Below are 20,299 nucleotides of genomic sequence, written 5' to 3'. Positions count from 1 at the left end.
GACTGCGCTATTTTTGATGCCTTTGGATTCGACGAACCGCAACTTGACAAATTAACATGCTAAACCGCTACTACATATGGCGTGGACACGCCGTCATGCATCGGTCGCTTCTCCGTGTACTCGCGCGCAGCTTGGCCCCAAGACTTTGGCAGCGCTGACAAAGGGGGCTCCCGGGGAGGAGGTCGAATTGAGGCTACGTAGACCGCTGGCGGGCACGCTGAACCGTGGCGCGTATCAGTCGCATGCAAGTTGACATGGTCAGCCTCTCCTGGGCTCTGATTTGTCGACAGGGGCAGAGCAAACGCAAGTTGACGCCTTCAAGCGGTGAGGCGATGGGCCAAGCGAAACAACTCTCGAGTCCCTCCCTCAGTCACCAAGCACCCCTCTCGTCATCGAGGCCCAGCCTTACTCCGCGTCGTGCACTGTCTATGTAGTCCGGAAGAGCTGGCTCCTGGGTGGAAAATGCTGCGAGAGAGACGTGCACACAGCCGGCACAGTGCGTGGACTTGCTGCTGCTGCTCTCGCGCGAGGGCTCTCCTTCGCCGTGGGCCACAAATGCGGATGGCATCTTTTGGCCGGAGAATGGGCGCTGAATCTCCCCGTCACCCGAGGTCTCGGCGGGTGGCGGGCTGGAGCCCGGCCCTCGCTGGCTTTGCCGGACCACGGACGATCTGCTGTGGGAAAAAAAAAATTAAAAAAAAAAAAGAGAAAAATTAACCAGACGCGCTCGGCGTCAACGAGCGCGAAGCTTGGCGATTGCCGAATCTGTCACCATGGAACCCAGTGACAGCGAGCTGTTTCACCCTTTGACGCGACGCTGGCGTCTCGGCAGGACCAGAGTCTGGCAGCGCGCAGAATGGCTGACCATCTCCTTTTCTGCTTGTTCTGAATGGACAACAATGTCATCGCGAGACTGGCGCCTACTGGTTGTTTTGATGAGTTGACGGACGGGCCTTCCTAGCTATCCCTCCCTACCCTCCTCGTCCGAAACCCGAGACGGCAGCCCGGCGGGTGTACATCAACGCAAAGCTGCCATTAACTCGCCCTCTATTACTATGATGCAGGCTTTTGACGTGCAATTTGATGTGGATGAACCTGTACGCCTTTTGTCCTCTCCGACGCCGCTCATCGTTGCCATGGTCAACCTGCCTGCACTCACCCGAGCTTCATTCGGCACAATAGCACGGAGAAATTCGACAAGGGCGGCTAGAAAAGAAAAAGGAAGAGGAAAATTGAGAAATGTGAGGTAATAGCTCGGCCTGCAACCCCTGCTTGCGGGCTTTCCACGCCGTCGCGTCGCAGCCTCTGGGTTAGAGCTCGTCAGCTTTACCTCGATAAGGAGAGCACGACTTGGACAAATGAACGACGTTGCCAGGCAGTCATTGCAGCTTCGGTGACGGAGCCAAACGCGTCCAGTACACCCTCGACAAGTATTTGCCAGCTTCATCTTGTTACTCTGTCCCTGCCCCTGAGCAGCCCTGGTTCCCTTTCGAAAAAAAAACTCGACAAAGGCGCCAAAAGACTGGCGCCAAACTATTTTGGACTGTTCGACGTGCCTAGCAAAATCCGATTGCATATTGTCAGATCAACAGGGAGTAGTAGATGGCTGTCTTCCATTGGTAAGCTACTAGCTTCCTTGCGGTGCATACATACTAGCACGGAGCTGCTGGAAACAAGATGCCATTGCCTTGGCCGTGCGATGTTCACGATAGACGATGACAGCGTCAATGCTTAGTGCGGGTGCCTGCGAGGGAAGCCTTTGCATCCTTTGGTCACACGATACTTTTGGTATACCGCTGCGTCCAGGTGGTGCCTGTCAGCCATACGTGATGTTCAATACCGCAAAGTATTAGGTCTGACTTGATGATTTCCTAAGCTGGGGTTGCAAACATGTTGGTCGTAAGGACCACCCCTGGCATATGGTGACAGAACTCGGGCCAGAAGTAGTGGAAAAACTGTCTCTGGATGGAGTTCCATAAGGAACAAACGTATTGGGGTATTGCGCTGCCCGGCACCGCCACGACGAGTCGGGGTTGGTCTTGCGGTCGTTCCTGGCCTCCTCGTTCGTCCAAATGTGTGACCGACCAGTCTGAGAGTAATTATCATTCTATCCATACTCCTGCCAACCAGAACCAGATGTTTGCGCAGCTGAGAAGCTTGTTAACTCGTTGTAAATGCGGATCGTCTAGTTCACGGAAGAGACATGCCATCTTCAGTCGGCAAACGGGGGGTTTGTGTCCATGTCTGCTTCAAGGGTTTGTCGAGGCAAGTCAGGTAGGGGTAGAGTTTGGACGACAGGCTCTGGAGGCCAGCAGTTCACACTGTACATCGGGTGCCACTTGTGCGTGTGCCGCACAGTATCCTGCGGCCTCTGTAAGGCGGTGACCCAGAGCCTCAAAATGTTTGTCCGAAAATCTTCCGCCGAAGCTCCGGTCGCAGAAAAATTACCCCACACCGGGCAACGTGAGACCTGCACCACACTCTCGGGCAGAACTGATAAAGACGCATATTCGGACCTCGAGACATCAACCTGACGCGGACTGGCGTGGCCGATCTGGCGCCATACTCATCTCGGACTCGACGGCGTCATTCCGGAAGGCTTCCTCTGCCGCGGACGACCCCCGCCGACGTTTGGAAAAAAGTCTGTCCATTGTTGACTTGAGGCATGAATCCACGGTAGCCCTCGTCACCAGTCAATGCACAAATAAGTATGCTGGATGCTGCGTACCCAAGGCTGCCCGGATTATAGCAGCAGCATTCATTCTCTCCAACGTCAAGCGCGAGCTGCTCCTGCTTCAAAAGGCAGGATCCCTTCGCCACCATGGAAGCACAGGTCGGTAGTTGAATCGCTTGCCCGCCGCAACTCCACCTACTTGTCCTTCTAGCTTGCCCCGTCATTTCTGTCGTCTTTGCCACGGTCATTTCCTGCCCGCAGGACGCTTTGAGCCGTCACACACGTGCTGAGGCCCCGGCTTTCTCTGCTCGCGCGCCCCCTTCCCTGCTCTGTTAGAATCCTCGCTGACTTGTGCCCCTTTTTTTGTGCTCATTCTCAGGTCGAAAATGCTGTCGGAATCCTGTCCAACCCCACGTCGGACCAGGCGGTCAAAGAGCAGGCCTTTGAGTATCTCAACCAGCTGCGATCCAATCCGCAGGGCTGGCAAGCATGCACGAATCTCTTCGCTCGGACCCCGCGATCCTCCGAAGTAGTCCGGATGGTATGCCTCGAGGTCGTCAATTACGCCGTCCACACGCAGGGCCTCGATGCTGAAAGCCTCTCCTACTTGAAGTACACTCTGCTCGAATATGTCCGCCACAGCTATGGCCCTGATGCCCGTCAGGAAGCGGACCCTGTGTCACTTCAAAACAAGCTCACCCAGACGTTGACGTACCTGTTTGTTTTCCTGTACCAGGACGGCTGGCAGAGCTTTCTCGACGATTTCTGGGAGCTGACCGGTGTGTCAACCGGCCGGGACAGTATAGGCGGTGTCCTGTTCTACCTCCGCATACTATCCTCGATCCATGACGAGATCGCCGACATGCTGCTGTCTCGACAGAGCAACGATGCCAAGCGAAACACTGAACTCAAGGACCAGCTCCGAGTCCAAGACATGCACAAGGTCGCGCAGTCGTGGAAACAACTCCTCTCCAAGTACAACGACAATGACGTCGTTGTCGAGCTGGTGCTGAAGGTTGTTGGCAAATGGGTCAGCTGGATGGACATCTCCCTTGTTGTCAGTCAAGACATGATCAGTCTCTTGCTCCCAGTCGTCGGCCGCACCAACTCTGGAGGTGAAGACAAGGTTCGAGACACGGCCATCGACACCTTGACCGAGATTTGCGGCAAGAAGATGCGTTCGGCCGACAAGATGGAGCTGATTGCCTTCCTCAACCTCCAGGAGATTGTAGGGCAACTCATAGCCAGCGCCCCGCTGAGCGTTCTCAAGAACACTCCCGAGTACGACACTGATCTTGCAGAGGCTGTAGCCAAGCTGGTCAACACGGTCATGTCGGACATTGTCAAGGCCCTGGATGATAATCAGACGGGTGAGAATGCCAGGGAGAGAGCCAAGCAGCACCTTCACGGCTTCCTCCCGTTCTTGCTCCGGCTCTTCGCCGACGAGTACGACGAAGTGTGTTCCACAGTCATTCCGGCGCTTACGGACCTGCTTACTTTCCTGCGAAAGCTGTGCCAACTGTCGCAGGATTACTCGGGCATGCTGGCCCCTATTCTTGATGCAATCATTCGCAAAATGCGATATGACGAGACGTCAAACTGGGGCAACGAGGACGAGCAAACTGATGAAGCAGAATTCCAGGAGCTGCGCAGGAAATTGCAAAACCTGCAAAAGACGATTGCCGCCATTGATCAATCCTTGTACATGGACATGCTCAGCAATCTCGTGTCAAACACGTTCCAGAGCTTGGATCAACGGGGGTCAGCGATGGACTGGAGAGACCTTGATCTGGCACTGTACGAGATGTATTTATTCGGAGAGCTGGCCTTGCCGAACCATGGACTTGGCACCAAGAACCAGCCGTCCACTGAAGCCTCGGAGAGGCTCGTGGTTATGATGCAGAAGATGGTTGGGTCTGGTAAGTCTCTCCTCACACGCCAATCAATGTCGCGATCGCGCGTCGGCTCGGCGCTAACCTCCTTTTCTTTCTTTTTTCTTTTTTTTTTCTTTTTTTTTTTTGTTGTTGTTTCTTTGCCTGTCCAGGCATCGCCAGCTTCTCCCATCCCGCCATTCTGCTCCAGTACATGGAGATTTGCGTCCGTTACTGCATAGTGTTTGAAAGCCACCCGAACTACATTCCGCAGGTGTTGGAGAACTTTGTGCGCTTGGTTCACCATGAGCACGTCCGCATCAAAACGAGATCGTGGTACCTCTTTCACCGATTCATCAAGCAACTTCGTAGTCAGGTCGGCAACGTGGCGGAAACTGTGATTCAATCCATTGGCGACCTCTTGCCCATCAAGGCCGAAGTTCCTGGAGAGGACGCCGACGACGACATGTCGTCGGACGAATCAGACCACTCGGCTGACGCCTTGTTCACCAGCCAGCTGTACCTTTTCGAGGCCATTGGGTGCATTGCCTCGACGCAAAGCACCCCCGCTGATAAGCAAGCCATCTATGCTCGATCGGTCATGGATCCGCTCTTCCAGGACATGGAGGTGCACCTTGCTCGGGCCAAGTCGGGGGATGCTCAAGCAACGCTTCAGATCCATCACATTGTCATGGCCCTGGGGACCCTGGCGCACGGGTTTTCCGACTGGAGCCCCGGGTCGGCGGCGACCCAGCATCACCCGCCTCCGGCCAAGGCGGTCTCGAACGAGTTCTCCCGGGCCGCCGAAGCGATTCTCATCGCGCTCAACCAGCTCAGCTCGTGCTCCGAAATCCGCACGGCGTGTCGGTCAGCCTTCTCCAAGCTCCTTGGCGTGCTCGGCTCCGCGGTCCTTCCGCAGCTTCCCCAGTGGATCGAAGGGCTGCTGTCGCAGAGCTCGTCCAAGGACGAGATGGCCATGTTCCTGCGTCTGCTGGATCAGGTGGTGTTTGGGTTCAAGGCGGAAATCTACGACGTGCTCAACGCCCTGCTCACGCCTCTGCTGCAGCGAATCTTTGGCGGTCTTTCCGAGCCCATATCCGGCACGGACGACGAAATACAGCTTGCGGAGCTCAGGCGGGAGTACCTGTCGTTCCTCCAGATCATCCTGAACAACGGGCTGGACGGCGTCTTGATCAGCGAGGCCAACCAGGGCTTCTTCGAACCCATGGTCTCGTCCATAACCGAGCTGGCCAAGACGCTGGACGGCAACATTGGCCCGAGCCGCCTGGCCTTCACGCTCATGGCACGCATTTCGGCCATCTGGGGCGGGCCCGACGTCGCCACCATCGCGCAGAACCCGACGGCGCCGAGGGGAAGCCCAACGCCGGCGATCCCAGGGTTTGACCGGTTCATGATTGATAGATTCCACTCGGTCTGCTGGGAGGTGATGCGCAACCCCAGCTTTTGCCCGGCGCAGGACGCGCAGACCAAGCAGGTGCTGACGGAGATTGCGGGCCTGGAACAGACCATCTACACCAAGACGGGAGAAGCCTTCATCCAGGAGCTGCAGAACGGGCTGTTTCTCAGCACGGGGATCAACGGTGACGAGTTTCTGCGATGTTTGACGACATGCACTGACAAGAAGGCCTTTTCGGCGTATCTGCAGGCCCTGCTGAAGAGCATGCAGTAGATGAAGAGGGCGGCGGGCTTTCCGAGATGATGGCCGTTGACAATGGAGGATTGCATCTTGCATCGTGAGAGTCTATTCCTATCTCGTGTTGGATCTTTTTTTCTTTCTTATTACTCTTTGTCTTTTTTTTTTTTTTTTTTTTCCCGTTTCCTCCCCCCCCCCCATTTCCTCCCCCTTTACCCCCCTTTTTGCCCCTTTTTACCCCCCGTCATGTCTTTCCTCTCCCCTCCCCCCCAACAACGTCTTTTCATCTATTCACGGGGGTTACAACAGTGCAAACGATGGGCATGACAGAGCGGAGGACTTGTTGGATGAACCCCCCCCCACACACACACACACATGTCATATCACAGGAGTTGGGGCCACAGCCATAGACCTAACGACAATGCAAAATAAAAAGAATAATCCAAGTACTTCAGATTTGCGCAAGCTTCCTGAGCCATGGCAGTCATGACGGTGACAATGGTTGAGGCCAGCCTACGCCTGAGGTGCAATGCAATTGCAATTCCACGCACGCCACTCAGCTCCATCTGTACAAGTACATACATAACCTTTCCGGCCGGACGGCGAACCAAGGCTTATTTATTTCTCACCCTGCCCCGGCGCGGCAGTACCACTTTACGCAGGCGAGCCGCTTTGACGATGAGCCACGACCGACCGCAATAGGCGTTTGCGCAAAAAGAGGCTTTTTTTTTTTTTTTTTTTTTTTTTTTTTTGCCCCTGCCCGGGCTTGCTCCACACGGAGGGAGGGTTTGCGGGAGCCTTGGCATCGGGAAGGGTATGTTGCTGCGGCCCCGGGAGAGTTTCCTGGGCAGAGGGTGGGTTGTCTTGGTGGGTGAGTCTGCCAACGGTGGAAAGGGTCCAAGTCGTTGTTGGGGTTGCCTATGTTGCGGCTCGGCTGTGGGGGATCGTTTTGCGGGTTGAGTCTGTGTGGACTTGGTTATGAGGGCATCGTCCTGAGGCAGCGTCCTGAGGAAACGTCCCGAAGAATCCTCCTGGCTGGTTGAGTTTGTGCTGGCTCGGTTACAAAGGGAGAGTCGTTCTTGCTCGCTGCCTCTATTCCGTCTCGATTACAAGCAGGAATCGCTGGTTGCTCGTTGCCTCTTTTCCAGCTCGATTTTTCAAGAAGCATCGCTGCTCTTGCTGATTCCGTAATGACTCATGGATAAGCGGCAACCATCTCGTCAAGGCAAGCCCTTTACGACGCCCGCAGCAGAAGCTTTCATCCCTTGCGGCGAAAAAAACTTTGTCCCTCGCCCGCTCGCCCGCTCGCCCGGTCCTCTCCTCTCCTCTCCTCTCCCCCGACCGACTCGATAGATCCCCCCCCAGAGCAAAAGATACTTTTTCGTCCTGGTTTTTTTTTTCCCCTCTGCATACACGGCTTATGCACAAGCTTTCGCGGGGTCCCCGGGCGTCAGTTTCGTGGGGACGGGTCTGCATGCGCATCCGGGGCTGGCTCGCTCGTGTGCTACCTGGCCGCCGGGCGGGCGCTGCGTACCTGTCCAGCAGGACGGGTGCTTTGCCGGGACATTGGGGGATCTCGCGGGCGAGGTATCTCGCGGGCGAGGTATCTCGCCGCGAGCGGCTACGGCTTGCGTTTGGCGGTGCTTTTTTTTCGTCGCAGGGGCCTGGTGGGTGGCTCGGGGAGGCTGGCCTCGGCGATGAAGGTTTCCCCCCCCGGGGCGGCGAGGGAGGCTTTTTTTTTCTTTTCTTGGGACGTGCGATGGAAAAGGCTTGGTTATTGGACATGGTAGAGGGCGTATAAATACAGGGGGCGGGTGAGGTGTCGAGGGCCTGCTCGCTGGCCTGGTTTCTCCTGCTGCGCATCCTGGACTCGTGGCCTTGGCTCCTGGCAGAGAGAAGGTGCAAACCAGACGGGAGTTGTTGTCTTGTGCAAACTGCCATATCTCAGTCTGCGGAAAGCCATACTCCATACTCTGTCTGGAAATCACGGATGAAGCACAGTCAACAACCACAAGAAGCGGCATCATTGCTCCGTCTCCAGACTGCACTTGCAGACTGCACTTTACAGACTACACTTACAGACTACACTTACAGGCTACACTTACACTTGACTTGCAAACTACACTTGCAGACTTGACTTGCAGACTACACTTACAGACTTGACTTGCAAACTACTGCAGAGACAACTACGTTTACAGAATACGCTTGCACACCTCGCTTACAAACTTCACTTACACAAAGTACTCTTACACACCTGCCTCTCTGCCCAGAAGAAAAAAAAAAAAAAGCCTGGCGTCCTTAGCCCACCATGGACCCTGCGCTTCAGCTCGAGCCTTCGGCGGCGCACATTCCTCGGGCTCCCCCCTTGTCCGACTTGCAGGCCTTTACCCAGACCCGAAAGAACATCATCGCTTGGAAGCAGCTTCTCGGCCTCGCGGACGGCGTGCCGACGCTCATGGGCATGCCGTTCCAGAAACTCGCCAGCTTCTGGCCCTTTGAGAGCCAGCTCATGGACGACGTCCTCGAGGCCCTGGGCCGGAAGCACCGCCCGCCCCATCTGCACGCCCACCTTCTCCTGCTGACCATGTGCGCCGCCGACGGCGACATCTCGCTGAGCATGCAGCCCGCGCGCGCCGAGTCGCAGCCCAAGATCCGGGCCCTCGTCGCCGCCGTCCAGAGGCACCTGCGCTCCGAGGACGCCGACGAGGCCGACCGGCTCCTGCGGACGTCGTGCGCCGCCGCGAGGGCGAGGGCGCTTTGCTCCGCGTTGCCGCCGCCGCCGCCGCCGCCGCCCGCGCGGGGGGGCCCGACGCGCGCCGAGATGCGCTCGCGGTTCCTGGCGCTCGAGGACCTGAAGCCCGGCCACAGGCGGAGGCGGTTCGTGCCCGAGGCCGAGTTCCGCCGGGCGCGGGCGGAGGAGGACCGCAAGGAGCGGAAGGCGCGGTATCTGATGGCCAAGATGCGCAGGCGGGCTCTGATGGACTTTTCGGAGCCGCTGCTGGAGGACGGGGCGGCGGGGCGGCCGATGCCGTTGGTGCCGCCGAGCCTGGCGTGCTTTGCGCCGGTGGCGCGCGTTGGACGGGCGCCGGGGGAGCTTGCGTGGCCGGCACCTGCTTCCGCTGGCGGTGCTTCCTCTGCACCGAGGGAGCTTGATGGGCAGTCGCCGCTTGGTGCGGCTGGTGCTTCTTTTGCGCCTGGAGGGATCTCCGGACAGCCACTCCTTGGCGGCGGTAATGCTTCTTTCGCACCTCAAGGAATCCCCTTACAACCACTCCTTGGCGGCGGTGGTGATTCTTTTACACCTCAAGGAATCCCCGGACAAGCACCTCAGGAGGCTTCGGGGCAAGCACTCCTTGGCGGCGGTGGTGATTCTTTTACACCTCAAGGGATCCCCGGACAAGCACTCCTTGGCGGCGGTGATGGTGCTTTCTCTGCTCCTCAAGGACTCCCGAGACAAGCACCTCAGGAGGCTTCGGGGCAAGCACTCCTTGGCGGCGGTGGTGATTCATTTGCACCTCAAGGAATCCCCGGACAGCCACTTCTTGGCGGCGGTGATGCTTCTTTCGCACCTCAAAGGATCCCCGGACAACCACCCCTTGGCGCCGCTGGTGCTTCATTTGCATCTCAGGGAATCCCCGGACAACCACCCCTTGGCGGCGGTGATGCTTCTTTCGCACCTCAAGGGATCCCCGGACAGCCACTCCTTGGCGGCGGTGATGCTTCATTTGCATCTCAAGGGCTCCCTGGCCAGCCGCATCAGCAGCTACCAGCTTATGATGCCCCTAGTGCTGCTTTCTTTCCATCTCAAGAACAACCTGGACCACCGCCTCAGCAGCTACCAGCTTTTGGTACTCCTAGTGCTGCCTTCCTTGCACCTCAAGAACAACCTGAACAACCGCCTCAGCAGCTACCAGCTTTTAGTACTCCTAGTGCTACCTTCCTTGCACCTCAAGAGCAACCTGAACAACCGCCTCAGCAGGTACCAAATTTTGGTACTCCTAGTGCTGCTTTCTGGGCAGCTCAAGAGCAACCTGAACAACCGCCTCAGCAGCTACCATCTCTTGATACCCCTAGTTCTGCCTTCTTTGCACCTCCTCCAGAACAACCTGGACAACCATCTCAGGAGCCGCCTCAACAGCTACCCCTTGATGCCCCGGCGGATCATGTCCTGCCCTCTACGCCCGAAGTGGAACGGGCCTTGTTGGAATTATCTAGAGTTGAACACCTAAATCAGCAATCGCCGTGGCAGCCATCCCTCGATGCTTCTGGGAGTGCCGTCTTTCCCTCGACGCCCGAAGTGGAACAGGCCTTGTTGGAATTACCTGTACTTGAACAACCAACTCAGCAATCTCCTTGGCAGCCATCCCTCGATGCTTCTGGGAGTGCTGTCTTGCCCTCTCCACCCGACCAAGAGCAGGCCTCGCTGAAACTATCCGGACTTCAACAACCAACGCAGCAGCCAACCCAGCACTCATCCCTTGATGCCCCTGGAGATGCTGTCCTGCCCTCTACGCCCGGCGAGGAGCAAGCCTTGTTGGAATTATTTGGACTTCAACAACCGACTCCGCAATCACCTCAGCAAGCAGCCCTTGATGCCCCCGGCGATGCTGCCCTGCCCTCTTCACCCGGCGACGAGCAAGCCTTGCCGGAACCGCCGCATCATCAGCCGCCTAGTTCCCCTGGCGATAACGACTTCCTCCTTTCCCCTGAAGAGGAGCAAGCCTTGCTGGAACTGCTGCGTAAGCAACCGCCCGGCTCCCCCGGCAACAACGTCTTCCTCTTCGCCCCTGACGAGGAGCAAGTCCTGTCGGAGCTGCGAGGATGCGAGCAGCAGCAGCAGCAGCAGCAGCAGCAGCCAGAGCATCAGCCGCCGCCTGATGCCGCCCTCTTTTCAGCCGAGGATGAAGCAGCCCTGTGGGAATTCGACTTGCACATGGAAATGTGAGCAGACCGTCATGGCGGACTTGCCTGCCGACCGGGGCACAAAAAGATGTGCAGGCGGCGTACATTATTAATGGATGGGTGGGGTTTTGGGGTCGGTATCTGGGGTGCTGGCTTGTTTCAAAGACTTGCAACTTTTCGCGTCTAGAGTCTTGTTTGCTTGGGTACTCAGCGTTGGGGGCTTGAGCATAAATTGCCAGTCTTGCTGGGAGGGCGGGAACTAATTGGAAAGAAATCGACCTGGAGCAATCACGTTGGTTTCAAAGTTGGATACGCTCTGCCTGGCATCTGTGACTGCGTGCTTGTATTTCTCCCCCCCTCTCGTTCATTGCCGAGACTCGCCCCCAGTCTAGGTATTAAATAACGTAACCCCCGTTGCCCAAGCATCGCCAGTCCCGGACGCCCTTGGCCTCTTCCAGCTCGACGCACCACCACAACACCTCCTTGGCCTTTTCGACCTGCCCGCTCTCCTCGTGCGCACGGGCCAAGGCAAACCAAGCGTCAGAGTTGTCCCAGCCTGCTCCCAGCCGCGTGAGCCCGGAAAGCAGGGTAAAAGCCCGCTCTCGAGCGGCAAGCCGGTCCACAAGCGGCAGGCGAGTGGCCTTGTATGGTGCCGGCAGCTCGTCGCCAGTGCTTCCAGCAGCAGCAGCAGCAGCAGCAGCATCGGCGGCAGCGTCGGCGTGCGTGGACGCCGCAGACGGGCGCCTCGTAGACGGGCCCAGCCCAAGCGGCGTCGACGGCAGAGCATCCGTAAAGACTCCGTACGCTGCTGCCCCTTTCGACGGCAGCTGGCGCAATCTCTCGGTGTCATCGGATCCGTCTAGCGGCGGCAAAACAGGGGGGGGGAGCAGCTTCTCGGTGTACATGTCCAGCAGGATGTTGGAGAGTTCGACGGTGGCGACGGCATGGTCCGGGGAGTGGGTGAGAGCTGTTTCAAAATCCGACTTGGCCGCGTACCAAAGATCCTTGGCGACGCCCAAAAGTCCGAGCTGCGGGATCCCCGTCAGCCTCAGGGCATTCATTGGCTTCACTGAAAGACGGAGGAGGCTATGTGATTGTGTGATTGGGGATAGATGAAGCAAAGAACGGACAAAGGTAAAAAGTTACAAAAATTGAAAAAATTGAAAAAATAATAACAAGCGCGTGAGGAAAGGAGAAAAAAAAATAAACGGACAAGGTAAAAGGACGCAATTATTACAAAAATAAAAATAAAAACGAGGGCGAGGGGAGACACTCACCTCGGACCATATGTCTCCCCACAGGTCATCAATGGTCTTTCGGTTCGCCCAGTTGGCGCCTCTTGCGGCCGCCGAGGCTGGAGTGAGGTCCCCCGTAGACTCTGCCTCCATTCCCGTCAACAGCTTCTCCGCCTCCGCAACTGCGGCCCTGCCATCATCCAACACGCCGGCGCGGCGATAGAAGCCAGCAATGGTCAGCCAGATCTTGATGAGCAGCAAAGTCCGCTGGGCCTTCTCCTTCTCCTTTGGGAACTGGACCAAGGGGAGCAGGTTGGGGGAAGCATGGGTCAGGTCGACTGTCACCTCGGCGACATCGGAAGACCTTGGTGCGACTGACACGGCCGAGTCGACTGATGCGACGGGCTGGCCCCGATTCGAGGACGGTCCGCGCGCAGATCCCAGCTTGTTCAGGTTGCTGAAGAAATCAGCTTGTTCCGTCTCAGTCGTGGGCGTGAAGAAGGCCTCCCCGTCCAGGACGGTAGGGTGATGCGGTTCTGATGCGCTGCCGGGCGATGTTCTAGTTTGGCTGCCGCTTCCGGCTCGCTTCCCGAGCCCGTTCCTCTGGCGGGATCGACTTTTCGTCCCTGGTGGACCCGAGCTTGACCGCCGTCGTCCTCGTTCACCCGCCCGACTCGCATTTTGCTCGGTGACGTGGATCGCTGGGGTAGGGTTGCGGGCATCGTGTGAGGTGGTTGGTCTCGAGGGCAGCCTGGATCCTTCGCTGGCCGTGCTCATGCTGCCCTGCGGCCCGCCGGCGGACGTCGTCGATCGCTCCTGCTTCGCTCCGAACAAACTGCCGCGGAGACTGCGTATCGTCCCAGACGTCTTTTGTGGTAACGAAGGAGCAGGCGATTTTGCCGGCTGGGGTGCTGCTGACAGCGTGCCGAACATCCGTGAGAAGAGCGAGAGAAGCTCGAGGCTCGCGTTGACCGCTGCGTCTGGTCCGTCGACAAGCTCTATCAGAGCCAGCTGCGTCATCTTGACCTCGAGGATGCTTTCTTTTTCCGAATCATCCATGTCGTCAACCAGACCTCGAGCCGGTGGTGCTTCCGACATGCCACTGTTGGCGTCGCCTTCCTTGAGTTTGTCGCTGCGAAAACTCGCGTCGGCCTTGCCAAAGAGGATGCTTGGGTCCTTGAACTGCTGCAAGGCGCCCTCGCAAGCCCGCGCGGCCATGGTGTAGTCTTGCCTGGCGCTCAGCAGCAGAGCCAGGAGATGCCAGACGGGAATCAGGGTCCTTTCCTGCCAGCACGGCCCATGCAAGAGACTGTAGCTTTCCTCCTGGCCCCTGTTGCAGAGGAGTGCTGATCGGACGAGCTCGATGGCCGCCGTCAAGTCCCTCCTCTCCGCAAGGAGGAGTGCCAGGCTGAAAAAACTCCTAATGTCCTTGGAGCGACCAAACTCGGCCGCCAGGGACTTTCTGAGACATCGGATCGCCTTTGCCTGTATCTCCGTTCTCGACGACGCCTCGTGCGTAATTCTGGACCAGTGCGCGTGAGACAGTCCGATGGCTTGCCACGCGAGAGAAATGACGTTCAAGGGTACGTGCGCACCACCCGGCTCGGTTTTTGCTTGGCCCAAGCCGTTGACTGGGCTTCCGTTGCCGTTTGATCTCGTCTGCGGCGGCAGCTTTGAGAGCCAGTTTTCGAGCTCGGCGCCCAGATGGCGTGCCTTTTCCCCGGCAGTCTGGTCCCCGTAGCGGCACAGCGCCATGACAGCCTGGGCCATGGTTTGCAGGACAGTCGCGTCGTCATCCAAACTCACCTCCTCATGGCCCGTCTTCTCCACCCTCGCCTTGCCCTTCTTCACAATCGCCAGGTAAGAGTCGAAGGCCTTGAAGGCCAGGTCAAATTCCGCAACGGCGAGATGCACGCTGAAAAGAGAACGAAGAATAGACGTCGAGTGGTAGGTGCGGGTTGCCGCACTGTACAGCGTCTCGAGCACGGTGCGGCTCAGCGCACCGCGACCGCCTGGCCCAAGATCCTGTTCCCTCCAGCCTCGACCGCAGAGAATGGCCCAGTTGCTCATGACCCTAGTTACAAAGGCTTCGACCTCCAGTCGATCCTCATCTGCTTTCGGGAACGTGGTTTCAGTCAGAATGAGAGCTCGATAAGCTGTTTCGGTCTGCTTGATTTCAAGTCGTAGTTGAGCACGAGGGGGCAAGTCAGCCGATATTGATTCAACATGGCCAGGCACGTATGGGAGGTCGTTTTCGAGGATACGAGACAGAATCTCGTAGTATTCGGACCAGATTCTCCGACGGGGAACGGAACCCTTGAAGCCGAATCCGCCAGTTATCGGCGCTCCCATGACGTTCCAGTACCTCGCCCAGGCCCGAAAGCCTGCCAACGAATCGGGATCATGCAGGTTCAATCCGTCATTCTCGAGGGCTTGACTGGACAGCATGCAATATTCCGTCAAGAAGAGCTCAGACCAGTACCGCAGCTGTTTGCGAACCCCCTGACCGCACCAGACGCCATCCAAGGATGGAGTCGCCGACTTGAGGGCAGCAAGAGCTTCTGCCCTTTTGTCGTTTCGCATCAAGCAATTAGCTTGAAGGTACCCGGACTTGAGGGCGCAGAGATTGGTCCATTCCGAAATGACGTCGACGCGTTCAGGCGATAGGCCTTCTGCATCCAGGCTTGTGGGAAGGGTTCCGAGGGCTTGTGCGTAATCGCCAACCACCCAGTTTAGCCATCCCAAACAGACCTTGGCCTGGACTCTGTCTTCGTGGTGATGAACCTCTTGCTCGATGGCAGCCAATAGGTTGGGGAAGCGGTTCGAAACGTCGAGGTCTTGGGCTGTCTGGGCGGCGAATGGTCGAGCACCCGCCGCGGTCACTCGTGAAATGGCGCATTCCGTTTCGGCGGCCAGGGTAAGACCTGTGAGCGGCAGCAGAGAAGGAGAAGCCTCTTGTCAGCGGACCTGGTTTTGGGAACATGAAATCAAAAGGGGCGTTGCTTCTTGAGAGGCTCGGGGAACCGAAAATCAATGGCAGAACCAGCCAGCTTTGCCAGCGTGGCAGGCAGGTGGTAAAACAGGTGCCGACGTACATGTTCTTTCGGGAGCATGCTTGCGCACCTTGCGGACCAGCTCCGGGACGGCATCCCAGTTTCCCTCGCAGCGAGCGCTATTCAGCTGCTCAATGTAGTTTGCAGCTTTCGGCTGCACGAGAAAGCCAAGAGAGAAGAAACAATCCAGCGTCAGCAAGCCAATTCACATCCGGAGACCAGTGACTGACAGCGAGTCGTGGAGAACTTACGTTCATCTTGAGATTATGTCGGGGGAACTCGGGGGCTTAGCAAAAGGGGAGCTCCAAGTGCATCTCGAGGAGGGAACGATGCCGAGGGAAGAGAGGCGCAAATACCAAGCGGCGGGAACCGAACAGTTCAGCAGCTGGAGGCTGCAGGAAAAAGCACGCATGCACGAAGCAGAAAAAGAGGTGAGGAAAGCCCCTGCGATGTAGATGCCGACGCGAGATGGGAAAGACGTGCTACTTCTGTACTCCGTATCCGTAAGTACCGTAGCTCATGGAGGCCAATGGCGGACCCACAGCACGCCACATGGAAGATGGAAGGAGTTCAAGGCCCGGCAGGCCTGGTAGAAGCACCCTGAGCAGCTGCAACAGAGCAACCTCGGGTTGCCACCTGGCTGGTGCACCTGGCCAACGAACAGACGCAACGGACCAATCAGGAGGACGCATCGAACCCCACGAACCAGGACCCCTTCCCAGCCTGGTTAGCGGCATTGGGCGCTCGCGGCACGGTTCCGGCGAGAGAAAAAGCGGGGGGGGGGGGTGAGGGGCAAGAAAAAAAAAAAAAAAAAAAAAGCTGCAACACAACAAACCGCTTCTTTTGACAAAGATCAAGCTGAGCTGCGTGTTGACAAGCACCAAATCACCCAGCTCTGATGGCCCGACGACCAATCGACAGCCTCGCCTCCTTCACCGCGTCAGTCGCCATCTTCCAGCCTGCCTACCATAACTCCAATTAGGTTGGGTTTGCGCCCTGACCTGCCTTTTGTCCGCCGCCCTTGCCTCTAGACCCCACTGCTGAAGCTGCTCAGCTCCGAGAAGCACAAGATTCTTCCTAAAGAATTTTGCATGTGGGAAGGGACCTTGCGCTGATTACCTTTCAGACGCCCGCTGGCGATGACGCCGTCTCTGCCACCCGATTTGAGGGTGCTGTGCAGGAAACTTGCATCCATCCCCCCGGCGGAACTTCCACAGGCTGTTCCCTCGCTCACGAAACACATTGTCCGTTGTAGAGATGTCTTGTCTTCTCCGCAGGAGCAGAAGCCCAGTGACAGCAAGTCCCAATCCTCCCAGTTGCTTGGCAAGCTGCGAACCAGCATCACCACTCTTTTGACCGGGAGGAGCCGCGAAGCGAGATTCGCCGCCGTCTGTCTCGTCAAGTCCGTCGTTGATGTCGGAGGTTGGGAAATACTTCGCAACTGCGAGCCCTGGGTTCGTGGACTGCTGTCTGTCGTCCAGGTAATTAAATTTTGGCCTTACCCTTAGTAAAGAAACAGAAGAAGAAGGAGGAAAAAAGGAAAAAAAAAAAAAGAAACCGCGGCCAGGGTCGTAGCTAATGGCAATCCGTCATAGAAAGGAGACCCCTTTCCATCAAGGGAACTGGCCGTGCTGGCTCTAACACGCATATATACGGCAGCCCAGCCCTTCCAGACACTTGCGCGCGAGGTTGCCACTCCGTCCATTCCCGCATTCATTACAGCCTGCTTGCGACTGGCCAAGCCCCAAGCTTCGACGGGCGTGCCAGCTCCTCCCTTGGGCACGGTCGAGACCGTATGCGATTCCTTCTCAACCCTGATACCGTTGTATCCCACAACCTTCAGACCCTTCAACTCTCCAATCAAATCCGCCATCAGGGGCTACCTGGCACCCGCTCTGTCGGACGGCGTACTTGTCCCCGAGTCGTTGCGATGCGCAGCTCGAAGACTGGCCATTTCGCTTCACTGCGTGGCTGCCAAGGCCGGCGGCAGCGAAGACTGGGCTAAGCTGGTGGATAATCTGCTGCGCGAGCTGCACTGCACGGCGGACCAAGTCCTGCGGGCCGTTCATGAATCATGGGAAGGGACGTTTGGATACAATCGGCAAAGGGTAGGGCCCGAGGGCAAGCCGAGAGGAGGCAGCCATTCAGGCGATCAGCTACCCCCTTGGGAAGGATTGGAATCCGGAGCCGAGCGTCTGCAAGGCATATTCGACTACCTGGCAGAGTGTCTGCGCTACCCCACAAAAGCGTCCGTGGTCATCCCCCTTGGAGCTTTCATGGATGCAATCTCGAGAGTCTGCCTGGTGGCAAGGCAGCACCCAAAGAGCCAACCTTGGGATCAAGCAGTCGACACCAACGCCGCCATCAGCCGAGAAGAAAAGGACGAGCTGTGGAGCGTCATTTCCGATATGCACTTGTCCGCGCTCGGGCTGGCTTTGCTCATGGTGCGCAGATTTGGTCAGGGAATGATCCCCCTGGTTCCTGAAATGCTCGATCACCTCGTTCGAGTCTTCAAGTCCGGCATCGCCAGCTCTCCTGTGCGGGTGGCAGGATACCAGCTCTTGAACGCTATCCTACCGCTGGTAGGCCCAACACTGTCCAAGGCCACGGTAGTGACGTTGGAGCCCTTCATAGGCGCCTGCTGCCGCGACCTGCAGGAAGACGCGGGCTTCCTCAAGCCTCCTCCCAAGCCATCAACATCTTTGAAGAAGAATGACTCGCTGAAGAGCAGTCTCGCGAATGCAGATCTCTTCCTGCAACGACAAGGATCTGCGCCTGAGACATTGGTAACTCTGGACGCGCAACACAAGGCTGCAGCCGCTGGCTTGCTGGCGAGACTCTTGTCAACTCTCCCCCAGCATCATCTGAAGCCCACTCTCCGCGGGCTTCTCGACAAAACAGCCATCTTGACCGCCAACCGCGACGCCATGTTGTTGAGCGTTTTAAACCCGTACAAGGACCCGCGCGGCCGCATCTATCCCAACATCCTACCCCATCTGACGCACCAGTTCCCGCAAGACCAAGGCCTGGAGATCCTGCGAAGCAATCTCCGCACCTCGGGCGTCTTGGGGCATCATGGCCGTGAAGAGCTCGCCGACCTTGCCGAAATCGAGCAGGACGAAGAAGACGAAGAAGACGAAGCATCACCAGACGAGGATGACAAGGCGACGGGCGGTCTCCAAGAACCCGATGTAACACCTGCGGAAACTACACTTGAAGATGCTCTCGAACCTCTACGGCAGCCAGATACAGGTCCTGGGACTCTTGGTCCCCCTGTGGAGAGCAATCCGTTTGAAGTCAAATCGTCGCACAGACCGAATGCATTCGACGTGGACAGTCTCAGCAAGCCTGATTTTCCAGCAAAGCGAAAACCCGACGATTTGGAAGCGAGCCCATCAAAGCGACAGGAAACTTCAAAGCCAGCGGCAGCGTCTCTACCAGAGCCACTTCCAAGACAAGATGCGGAAGATGCGGAAGATGACGAGAGCGACGAGAGCGACGAGAGCGTGCATCTAAACATGGAGCTGGATGAGGATGAGGATGAGGATGAGGGTGAGGATGAGGATGATGAGAAAGGACACCGGTCATGAATGTTGAAAACGAAAGAAAAAAAAGCTGGGAAAGATTTCTATTTTTTGGCATAGATGGTTGTATTGGCGTGTAACGTTGCCAGGATATAGAAAAAAGCAAAGAATATTATGGCCAGCCACCTTCAACCCACGCACACAGGCGCATACATCAGTTGGGCTTCGTCATCACACCACGCAACGGGAAGCCAATTTACATCCAAGAAATTCCAGTTTTCCAGTTCAGACCCAAGAAGCTTGCTGCTAGATGCATCGCACCTCTGCTCCGAGGCACAGACGCGCAAAACAAAAGGAAAAAAGGCAAAGGCAAAGGCAAAGGCAAAGGCAAAGGCAAAGGCAAAGGCAAAGGCAAAGGTAAAGGTAAAGAAAAAAAAAGAGGAAAAGCAGAAAAGACGCCAGTCCAGCCAACGCCGTTGCCCAAAGGGCCGGATCAGGGCCCAGCCAAACCACGTCGGGGAAGCCCACGTCCCCGATCTCTGGTTGTATCAGTTAGTCCTTCAGCCAAGCCCTCCGCTTCTCCTCCTTCCTCGCCTTTCTCTTCTCCTTGAACGCCTTCAGCTCCGACTTGGAGATGCGCTTGTTTGCCCTCTCGGCCTTGTAGCTACGTCCGTCGTCGGCGCTGGCAACGGCGTCGACGTCGAAGTACGCCCCCATCTGCCTGCGGGACTTGGCTTCGTCCGAGAACTGGCCCGGCCCAGCGTCCGGGCGTTGAAAATGGCCCGTGAAGCGGTTGAACCCGGCCGTGGCGCCGAACGCGTCCTCGTCCGCCATGCTAGGCACCGCTGCGGCAGGGGCTGGCTCGTCCGCCTGCTGGTACTTTTGCGCGTACCATGCGTTGGGGTCGTAGTCGCCGTGTATGGCGGGGTTGTAGCCGGTGACTATGGCGTCGCCGGGGGGAGCTGGAGCTGCAGCGGGCAGCAGGGCGGCAGACGAGGCCGCCGCCGCTGCGGGACCTGCTGCGCTTGGCGCGCGCGGATTGTCCCATTGCGTCTTGCCAGTGAAGCGGTTATAAAAGAACCATGCCCGGGTGTTGGGGTCCCATTGGCAATCCCAGCCGTCATCAGAAGCCTGTGGAGGGGGCTCGCTGGGCAAAGGCGGCAGTGAGGCCTGGCTGCCTTTATTTGGGCCAGAGATTTCTCCCTCTTCTTCTTCTTCTTCTTCTTCTTCTTCTTCTTCTTCTTCTCCTCCTCCTCCTCCTACTCCTTCTCCTTCTTGTCCTTGTTCTTGCTCTTGTTCTTGTTCTTGTTCTTCAGACTCGGACCCTTTTCTCGGAGGCGCGACGTTGGATCCGTCGTTGCCATGCGACGAGGGAGTCGCACGGGT

At 57.4% G+C, this 20,299-nt stretch overlaps 5 protein-coding genes across 5 annotated transcripts; 3 read left to right on the top strand and 2 right to left on the bottom strand.

The window, feature by feature from the left end:
• Positions 1-2,821: 2,821 nt before the first annotated feature.
• UV8b_03566 (uncharacterized protein) lies at positions 2,822-6,235 on the top strand (the record flags this gene model as incomplete). The annotated part of the gene is made up of 3 exons (XM_043141064.1): positions 2,822-2,833; positions 3,054-4,593; positions 4,719-6,235. The coding sequence occupies 3 exons, from the start codon at positions 2,822-2,824 to the stop codon at positions 6,233-6,235; spliced, it is 3,069 nt and encodes a 1,022-aa protein (XP_042996998.1).
• Positions 6,236-8,507: 2,272 nt separating this feature from the next.
• Positions 8,508-11,144, top strand: UV8b_03565 (uncharacterized protein; the record flags this gene model as incomplete). Its single annotated transcript, XM_043141063.1, has 3 exons — positions 8,508-9,272; positions 9,400-10,119; positions 10,179-11,144. 3 exons carry the CDS (start codon positions 8,508-8,510, stop codon positions 11,142-11,144), a joined length of 2,451 nt encoding a protein of 816 aa, XP_042996997.1.
• A 352-nt stretch (positions 11,145-11,496) lies between these two features.
• Positions 11,497-15,646, bottom strand: UV8b_03564 (uncharacterized protein; the record flags this gene model as incomplete). Its single annotated transcript, XM_043141062.1, has 4 exons — positions 11,497-12,129; positions 12,379-15,260; positions 15,432-15,543; positions 15,641-15,646. 4 exons carry the CDS (start codon positions 15,644-15,646, stop codon positions 11,497-11,499), a joined length of 3,633 nt encoding a protein of 1,210 aa, XP_042996996.1.
• Positions 15,647-16,528: 882 nt separating this feature from the next.
• On the top strand, positions 16,529-18,979 carry UV8b_03563 (uncharacterized protein; the record flags this gene model as incomplete). The annotated part of the gene is made up of 2 exons (XM_043141061.1): positions 16,529-16,870; positions 16,985-18,979. The coding sequence occupies 2 exons, from the start codon at positions 16,529-16,531 to the stop codon at positions 18,977-18,979; spliced, it is 2,337 nt and encodes a 778-aa protein (XP_042996995.1).
• A 486-nt stretch (positions 18,980-19,465) lies between these two features.
• Positions 19,466-20,277, bottom strand: UV8b_03562 (uncharacterized protein; the record flags this gene model as incomplete). The annotated part of the gene is made up of 2 exons (XM_043141060.1): positions 19,466-20,060; positions 20,177-20,277. The coding sequence occupies 2 exons, from the start codon at positions 20,275-20,277 to the stop codon at positions 19,466-19,468; spliced, it is 696 nt and encodes a 231-aa protein (XP_042996994.1).
• Positions 20,278-20,299: the final 22 nt, after the last annotated feature.

The sequence above is a fragment of the Ustilaginoidea virens genome, chromosome 3, assembly GCF_000687475.1.
Source record: "Ustilaginoidea virens chromosome 3, complete sequence".
NCBI classification, from domain to species: Eukaryota; Fungi; Ascomycota; class Sordariomycetes; order Hypocreales; family Clavicipitaceae; genus Ustilaginoidea; species Ustilaginoidea virens.
This window is presented reverse-complemented; position numbering and strand designations above follow the sequence as displayed.